Source organism: Corythoichthys intestinalis, chromosome 10 (assembly GCF_030265065.1).
Source record: "Corythoichthys intestinalis isolate RoL2023-P3 chromosome 10, ASM3026506v1, whole genome shotgun sequence".
In the NCBI taxonomy this organism is placed as follows: Eukaryota; Metazoa; Chordata; class Actinopteri; order Syngnathiformes; family Syngnathidae; genus Corythoichthys; species Corythoichthys intestinalis.
Genome location: NC_080404.1, coordinates 29,314,957 through 29,324,721, shown reverse-complemented (window position 1 = coordinate 29,324,721; position 9,765 = coordinate 29,314,957). Strand labels below are relative to the sequence as shown.

General features: G+C 40.7%; 1 protein-coding gene across 4 annotated transcripts in view; it reads right to left on the bottom strand.

The window, feature by feature from the left end:
- Positions 1 to 453: 453 nt before the first annotated feature.
- The window catches only part of grid1a (glutamate receptor, ionotropic, delta 1a), a 489,918-nt gene continuing 480,606 nt past the window's right edge, over positions 454 to 9,765 (bottom strand). For 3 of the 4 annotated variants that reach the window (XM_057847669.1, XM_057847665.1, XM_057847668.1), the window contains 2 exons: positions 5,659 to 5,899; positions 454 to 1,375 (listed from right to left, as the gene is read on the bottom strand). In XM_057847669.1, the coding sequence (XP_057703652.1) occupies positions 938 to 1,375; positions 5,659 to 5,899 (679 nt within the window). In that variant the 3' untranslated portion in view covers positions 454 to 937. Of the gene's footprint in view, positions 1,376 to 5,442; positions 5,900 to 9,765 lie in introns of all 4 variants that reach the window. The other variant, XM_057847666.1, reaches the window with a different exon arrangement.

Here is a 9,765-nt window from a genome sequence, read left to right as displayed (position 1 = left end):
AATTGCATAAAAGTATAGTCAACCAACATGTCTAGAAAGCAATCTTGCAGTGCAACTTTACCAAGACAAGACACAAGAGCTCAGTGCCTCGAGCAGCTGACAGTTCCTGGTTGGGAAGAACATTGCTAGTCTGGGGCAACATTCCTATGAATTTGCGTGGCTGCAGTTTGTTTTTCTTTTTAAAGCTGACAGAGGTGAAAATGGTTCTGTAGATGTTTCTGGAAAAAACTTCTTCAAGAGTATTGTATGAAGGCAGAGAAGGCGGAAAGTTAGACTACACAAAATACAAAATTTGTTAAAACTCGATTGAAAATATATTATTAAGGACTATTTTAGGGTCCTGGAACTTTTCTAAAATGCTCACTAGTGTCTAATTCCGGAATTATGGCTGGTATGTAATGGCGCTGACACAAAAACAGCATGGGACAGTAATATTTTGAAATTTCACACATCTCACGGTTCATTTTTTTGTATGATACCATTTTATTATTTTCATAGGAAACAATTCAGTCATTGAAATGTCTTCTTTTTTTCCGGTGCGAAATGTCTTTGTTGATCATGATTTCTCACAGTACATTCAGTTATCTGAAAGAAAACATAGTGTAACTTGGCACTTAGAAAACAACCACAAAGAATTGCCACCTTTATTTGTTGAGAACAAAAATTTACAAAGCCATTCAAACAGTCATTTTTTCCCAAATACGTTTAGTTTTTTTTTTTAAACTCAACTCTTGAGAATATTCAAAATACACTTTGTTATGTCGCTTTTCTCTCTCTATAGTTACAAATATGTACATTAGAGTCTCTTCTGTCTTCTCCTGCGTCGCCCCCCCATTTGTCGTAAAAATGTGTTTTTTTTAAATGTTGTTTTGTTTTCTTTGTATTCTATTTATATCTCTCCATGACATTGGCACTGTTTATGTGATTGACTTCGAGCTCAGATGGAGGTCCCGTGGCTGGCTTCCCCCTCTGGGATGGCCACCCCCGGCACCGGCTGGTAGGACATTGGCATTGGCGTCTTGACCGGGCTCTGGCGGAAGAGCCCCCCGTTGGGCGCCCTGTGTTTGCAGCGGATGGACGGCATGGTGGCGCTGCTGAGGGGCAGTGGCAGGGTCCGGCCGCCCACCGCGCCGAGTGTCCTCCCAGTCCCGTGACCCTCGCGGAGAAAGGTGCTCACCGAGAGTGGCGGTGGCGGCCCCCGGTGGGCGGGGTACTCCCTTGCCGACAAGACCTCCAGGGACTGGCTGGGCTGCATGCTGCCAATGTCTAGGGCTGAAATCTCAATGGACTGGCCCGGCAGCTGCTTGTGGGCCAGGTCTTCATCCAGGAGGCTGTTTAAACGCTGGTGGACCTGCTCCAGGTTCACCTCTTTGTCCTACAGAGAGGATGTGTGGAATAGAATGGGAGGATACCAAGGTGGGTGCGATTACAAAAAGTTGAGGATTAATGTGAAAATATTTCAAAATAAAAGAGTGAAGGGAGAAAAAAAGAAGGGTGGTCATTCAGATTGTTTTTGTCCTGATCACAAAAACATTCTGCAGTCTATTGTGCAGTGTAGTTGACTCACTAAGGCTGAATTTAAACCAGTGGTACAAAACACCATCATAATCATTGACCTGCAACTAAAACATATTTGTTTCATGAAATTATACTAAACTATAGCAAAAGTAAATGTGCTCAAGTAAATATGCTCTCACAATGGTATATAAGATCATTAAATAAATAAATATACAAATGATGACAGTGGAGTCAGTTCAGGTTTTCTTCAACTCAAAATGTGTACTGTATTATTTATTTCGTTATCATCTAGATCTGTTTTGCTACTGCCTGATGTAAACACAATTTGCAAAACAGGAGCTTATTCAAAATCTGGCACTTAGACCTGCTGTGTAAATCCAGCCTTGGTACAAACAACAGCCAACTTATGGTGAGCGATTGTAGAAAAATGCAAACAAACTGTATAGAAAGTTCACTTGACGACAGAAAATTGCAGATAAAGGATCATGTCTCCTACAAACACTTGATTCTGACAGTGGTTCTTAAACTGGCGTTTCTGTGACCCTCGGTGCGCTACGAGCTATGGCCTTGGGATTTCGGAAACAATTTGCGGTGAAATAATATGTGATGTCACTAACATATGGAAAGAAACATAATAAACCAATTATCGTACTGGCCCGAATATAAGACGGTGGTTTTTTGCATTGAAATAAGACTGAAAAAGTGGGAGTCGTCTTATATTCAGGGTCTAGACGTTAACCCATTCACGACACTAGATAGCGCCAGATATCATTGAAGCGATATTCTGTCATGACAGATCTCAGCTACTCTCAAGTTTAACCAGTTTGCATTATTTTATTGCAATGATTTTCCCTTTTAAGATTTGTTTCAAGACTACAGTTACAGTTAGGCCTTACTTTGATGGTTAATGCAGTTATTGCAATTTTGTTGTTTTATCACAATAGATTGTTTTATTTACATTTCAAAAACCAGAAGCCATTCATTTACAAATGTGATTGCACTTAGTTTACATATTTAAATGTTCAGATATTAAGCTTTGAATAAGGCAAAATAACATGCTTTTTCTCTCAAATATATTGTTATAATCATTTGTTTCAGATGTACTGTAATTATTTTCTGTATAAAAATTAATTTGGTGTTCAAAAAGTCTTTTTTTCAAACTTGAGTCTTGAAAAAGAGGGGGCCGTCTTATATTCGGGCCAATACAGTACTACTTTGAATCAATTAAAGGGTCTGAGTTAATGACATATCTTTGCATAGTCCTTTTTTTCTTCTGAAAATAAATGGCATATTATTACAGGACTAATCTTACTTTTAGAAAATATTGAATTTGGAGAATAAAGTCCAATTTTCAAGACAATGAAGGTGTCTATTACAAGAACAAACCAGCGAAATTCAGTTATTATTCAACTTTGACTAATTTGTCCATGAACCTAAAATGTTTGAGAGCCACTGCTGTACAAATAAATTAAATGACTGAAATGGCCAAAACACTTAGAACTTAGAACTTACATTTATACAGCATTTATGATAGATGACCGCATAAGGAAGGTGGAGGTGGAATCTGGACAAATCAACCACATGCGAATTTTTCCACCAAAATATTGTTGACATAATTTAACTCATTGTATATTACTTTCCATTCACAGACCTACTAATTTGCCATCTTTGTCCGTCTCCAGCTTCCATGTTAATGCTCAGTGGAGTCACAAAAGACAATGGAGTGAAGTGACAGATGAAGCGGCTAGAATCTACCCCTGCCCGGCCCCCTATCCCAACCCCCATTTTTTATACACGGCCAATCACAAACCAGGATTTTTTTCAGGCCGAGCCTGACCTGTCCAAGAGTTTAGTGAGTTTAATTCTCAAACAATTACAAAAAATTGTTCTGTGTGAGTTTACAGAAGGTGGTTCTCACTTAATAGCCACTTACTGCTATCAGGTCAGGTCAGGACTGGGACTGAAAGGAGTTCCCTGGACCGGTGGTTCTTGTGGGACGTTTGCATGTCAAGTCAAACAGGCGGGTCAAGGCTCAGATTCTACGTCATCTGCTCGTGCTCACACTTTAGTTTAGGGATCCATGTCAAGCCTTAGTAGTCTGGATGCCTCGTGCAGAGAGGGGCTAAGCACAAGTCCGAGCTCTACGGCATTAAGACTTGAATGGATAAGCTAAAGAGAGCGATTGTACCACTGAAGCGCCGATGGACCCAGGAGTACAATTGTGAGTTTTGGGACATTAACAGAATGTCAGTGGTGGGCCGTCTAGGCCTTCTATACGGCCATAAACTATCTGACGAAATGACCTACATTTACAGGCTGTCCGAACTACGGGCTAGAGGCCATTTGCGGTCAGCCATGTAAGCTAATTTGATATGGGCTGCAACATTAGTTAAAAAGAGACTACCGCTACCAAACGTGTATCTAATTTGAAAATTCATGCAGAAATCTGCTCAGTGCAGGGCCTGATCTATTTTAGTGGATATAGTACACACCAAAATACTGGAAAACCATTTGCCTAATAACTTTTAAAAGAAAGGTGTCTGCAGTAATCAGTGTTGTTAATCTTACTTTAAAAAAAGTAATTACAGTTACAAATTACTTCTCCCAAAAACTAAGTTAGTAACCCTGTTACCTGAATGTAATTAGTTACTTGACAAAGTAACTGGTGTTACCTTTATTTCATTACTACCCCCCCCCCCCCCAAAAAAAAAAAAAAAAAAAAAACAAAAAAAACATAGTAACATTTGCTATATCTGGAAGTCAATTAATGTTGTGAATCAACAGTTAAAAGTTGTTAAAATTGCTCCGGTTATTGCATTAGTTCACTTCTATCTACTTTTGACATATGAAAGTTTGAAAACTGTTTCATCATTTAAAGGTAGATTCAAGTCAGAATTTTGCCGATTTAGGAGTATCTTAGATAGAAAGTTACTTAGGTTCGCTGGGAAGGTTCTCTACAACAGAGCCTTGCTGCTTTAAGATGGCGGCTGTTTACTTACGTCGGCGAGTCTATCATTTCGCATCTAGAATAGAATAGAATAGAACGCCTTTATCGTCATTACATAAAGTGTCAAGAGATTCAAAACTGCCCCATAGAGTGCACACACACTTACGAATAGTATGGACTGAAAGATATACTGTATGCAATCTCCAATATGCAAAATAAAAAAATATATAGCTCTCGATACATGTGATATCTACCATAGCATCATCTGGGCGTATTTTATAGGCTATCGGCTACAGTCAGCTATTATTGGAGCCACCTAGCATCGCGTTTGCAACGGCGTCACAACTCCCTTCCCTTCTCCCCACTCCCGCTCTGCTGTTTCGTCTCCATGAGTCCGTGTCTCTAAGACTTTTCCAGCGTCATTCAACCAACTTAGTAACGCGTAGTAATGCACGCCTTTACATCCTCAGTAACGGTAACAGAGTTGCCAAGATGAGAAAAGTAATTGGATTACTCACTAATCCAAAAAAAAAAAAAACACCGTTAGTAATGCCGTTGTACTCTAACGCAGTTATTAACAACACTGGTAGTAATCCACACAAATTAATACACTTAACAATTTCTGTTGACTACAATTTGAATTACTTTAATTTTCTATGCTTTTTCACGTTATAAGACTAAATTCAATTCTATACTGCTTAGTTTATTGGGTTTTTGTTTAGTATTAACTTGTTAAGAGGTGGATTAAGTCTGGTGAGTTCCCACTGAAGGCCCAGCTACCAAACGCTCGGCCCGCCACCGCACTATTAGGCTTTGTCGTCAAAGCTGCACTTCTCTCACACGAGCACCAATGATTTGGTTGGTCCCGATGAGAGAGAACCGCAGTGACAGTGAAAGCACCCCCAACCACTCTCCCGGTATGAGAAGGAATGATCACAGACCGATCACATGACGTCTGGATTATTATCGGGGCACACCTATTATAACTGCGTGTACTGCAGCTCTACTAAATCGGGGCTGGCGTCTGTGCTTGCTGGATCCATAAAGTAGAGTGTGGCAGTGGCGTCTCTGGGCAGGACCGGGGGGCCCGGCGGTCTGGGTCTGGACCGGGGCCTCGGCGGGGCAGGGGGACCCGCGGCGGCGGCCGACGTGGCCCGGTTCGGGCCCGGGCCGGACGAGTTGTCTTTGGTCACCTCTTTGGGCTCCTTTCGGCGGCAGTAGTTGCTGTTCCACCAGGTCTCCAGTGCGGCCACCAGCAGGGCCAGCAGCAGCCCGGCCGCCAGGATACAGAAGACCCCGGCAAAACTGTGCAGATGCAGTGCTCGGCCCTCCGTCTGGGCTTCGGCGTGGCTCTGCAGGTCACAGCGGCCCTTCTTTGGCCACCACTTCTGTTTTAAGATGTCCAGGTCGCCCTTTTCCTGAAGTTCAAGGATCCTGCGGAAAACAAATACCCATTTTATAAAAATACAAGCAGGAACACAGAGGATGGAATTCAACAGATCGCAGAGCGAAGGACAGTATCAAGGGTATCACACTCATTTTTGTCCAAGGATTTCAAAATACACACTTTTCGTGGCTTAAATGATGCTTCAAAGCCACTCTCTTCGGCCTAATATACGAACATTGTTTCCTTTTCCTTTACCCGTGGATGCCTGCCCGGGTTGTGCATATCAAATGCCACCACTGTTTGTCCATATAAAAGGCCCTAAATGACAACACTTTGTCACACTTGTGTTGTGAAAGGGTTCGACAACTCTTATTATTGGGCTATGGGGTATATGGTTAATTAACACCTTCCATGTTCCTGCTGAAAAGTCTCAACACTTACATTTTCCATCACACCCTCAGGGGGGTGCGGGTAGAGTAGCCAAAATTTTTACTCAATTAAGTGTAGTGTTACTTCAAAATAATGTTTTTTTTTAACCTGTCCTGTTCAGCTGTTTGACACGGAGAATGGAAGTCTGAGTGCCCGGTTGGTCTGAACAGTTTTAATGTTTCACATTTGGAGTATGACATACTCCCATTGTGATCATTCACATACCTCGTTTATTATGACAAAACAGCGTACAGGGAGGGGTTATGGGGAAAACAGAAGAAAAGAAACAAGAGAAGAAAGAAAAGAAAAACAAACAACAACAAAAAATACATTGAACGTCTACACTAACTACTAACATGTTAGTGCTATCGTCAGCTAGATGTATTTCCGGTTGACACCATGTGGGGGGCCTGTTGACCAGGAAAAGAAGGGGACGGGGGTGGGGGAGTCTATAAGCTAAGTGATTGGAAGGGGAAGAGTGTACACAAATCAGCTCTGTTATCTAGAACCCAGTAATCGTGTGAATCCCTCGTGAGTGTCAGCCCGTTGGCGACCGGCCCTACGCCACCCCTCCACCAATCCCGGCACCGGGAACCCCCACCCCACTTCAAAATAATGTTAAAAGTAGGTAAAAGTAGTCATCTAAAAATTTACTCAACTACAAGTAAAAAAGTATCCAGGGAAAAGAATACTCAAGTAATGAGTAACATTGTGAGTAACTGCTTTAGGTTTTTTTTTTTTTTTTTAAGCAATAAAATGTATTTTTTTTTTGTCTAGGTACATACCTATCAATATGAACTTATGTTACAATGATACTGTACTGTACAATAACCCATTACAGAAATACATATGAATAAATATATAAATCATCGAAATCTGGCGAGAGAAAAACCCCCCAACAGAAATAAAGCATTATTTGTCCCAAAAAAATGAGTGCACTCTAGTGGAGAAAATAGTTCCTTCATGATTATATCTCTAGTTTTCCGTGGTCAATCGACGCCAAATAAAAACTGGGAGAGATGTTTAAATCCGCGCTTTCGAGTCACGTTGACTGCGGCGCTCTATGTCAAATACTTCATTTATTACGTTGCTTTAAAGACGCCACGTGATTGAACAGGCTGGCGTGATCATAGAACGCCAAGCTTGCGTCTGAATGGTTTAATGGTGTCATGTGTTATTGTTGCGACGTCTCATTGGTGAAATTAGTCGAGCTACTCTTGGCCTCGCTGGGGAAAAAAAATAATATGTAGAATAAAGAGGAAAAATGTAGCAACTCTTGTGTAGCCCAAAGTAGTGGAGTAAGAGTAGCGTTTTTCTTCACAAATTTACTCAACTAAATTACGGCTTAGAAAAACTACTCTTAGAAGTAAATGTAACAAAGTACATGTAACTCGTTACTACCCACCTCTGCATTCGTATAGTACTTCCCAGGGAAAGGTTTCAACAACCACACTTTTCTATGCACATATGAGACCAGTGTTTGTTTCAACATCCACACATTTCCCATCAAAAAGTAACAAGACTGATAATTTTGATAACACCCACAAGGGAATGTCGGTGTGTCAACCCCACACTTTTCCAGGTGAAATGCTTTATTGTGGGAGTGTTTCCAACCCACATTTTCCCAGGCGAAAACCAGATTGAACCTTAACTTTTAGTCAATCCTGTCAGTTGTGTGTGTGCTCAAAAACCTTCTAGACCTGCAGTATCAGTGCATATTCAACACCCACACTTTATAGTGAAACACCTGCAGGGAAGGTGGGTGCTTGCTGTTTTCTTTCAAATAAGACGCAGTGTCATCCAGTTCAAAGAAAAACTGCCACAATGCTTTGTAATCAAATATGCCATTGTTGACAAGCTCACAGTCACTTATTGCTTTATATTTAAAAAGCTTCAAATCCTACATTAAATAAAAATTATAGTTATTTGTCAATTGTCATTTATCGTTGTATTAAAGTATCTAAACCTTTATGAATTTCTCATATTTCTGCATAAAATCCCCATCAAATGTGATCTGATCTTTGTTAAAATCACACAGAAAAAAACAGTGTCTGCTTTAACTAAAACCACCCAAACATTTATAGGTTTTCATATTTTAATGAGGATAGCATGCGAACAATGACAGAAGGGGGGAAAATAAGTAAGTGAACCCTCTGCCATAGGAGACTTAAAGAGCAATTGAAACCAATTTTTACTAAACAATTCAAGTCAGGTATGTGCCCAATCACTGACTGATGAGTGGTTTAAAGCTGTTCTGCCCACTATAAAAAACACACCTGGTAATAATTGTCTTGATGTTATGCAATGTCTGATGTGCATCATGGCTCGGTCAAAAGAGCTGTCTGAAGAGCTGCGATCAAGGATTTTTGATTTGTATAAAGCTGGAAGAGGATACAAAACCATCTCTAAAAGTCTGGATGTTCATCAATCGACAGTCAGAGAAGTTGTCTACCAATGGAGAAAGTTTGGCACTATTGCTTCTCTCCCAAGGAGTGGCCGTCCACATAAGATGACGCGAAGAGTTCACCGCAGAATACTCAGAGAGGTAAAAAAGAACCTTAGAGCGTTTGCTAAAGACTTATAAAAATTAGTGGCGCAGTCCAATATCTCTGTGCACACATCAATTATATGTAAATCTATGGCCAAGAATGATGTTCATGGGAGGACTCCACGGAGGAAGCCTCTGCTGTCTAAAAAAACATTGTTGCTCGTTTAATGTTCACATAAAGGCCCTTGGACACTCCACAGAAGTTTTGGCAAAATATTTTGTGGACTGATGAAACCAAAATTGAATTATTTGGTAGTAACACAAAACGTCATGTGTGGAGGAAAAATGGAACAGCTCACCAACATCAGCACCTCATCACGACCGTGAAGCATGGTGGAGGGAGCATCATGATTTGGGGTTGTTTTGCTGCCTAAGGGCCTGGATGACTTGCGATCAATATTGGAATAATGAATTCAAAAGTTTATCAGGATGTTTTGCAGTAAAACCTGAGGCTGTCTGTCAGACAGTAAAAGCTAAAAAGAGGATGGATGCTGCAACAAGACAATCATCCAAAACACAGAAGTAAATCAACTTCAGAATGGTTTCAGAAGAACAAATTACACATTCTGATTGGCCAAGTCAAAGTCCAGACTTCAACCCCATTGAGATGCTGTGGCATGACCTAAAGACAGCGATTCATGCCAGACATCCCAGGAATCTGACTGAACTACAGCAGTTTTGTAGAGGAGAATGGGCCAAGATTAGTCCTAATCGATGTCCCAGACTGATCTGCAGCTACAGGAAGTGTCTGGTTGAAGTTATTGCTGCCAAAGGGGGGGGCACAAAATATTAAATGGGATGGTGCACTGACTTATTTTTCCCTCCTTCTGTCATTGTTTGCATACTTGTCCTCGTTAAAATATGAAAACCTATACTGTAAATATTTGGGTGGTTTAAGTTAAAGCAGACACTTTTTTCATCTGTGTAATTTTGACA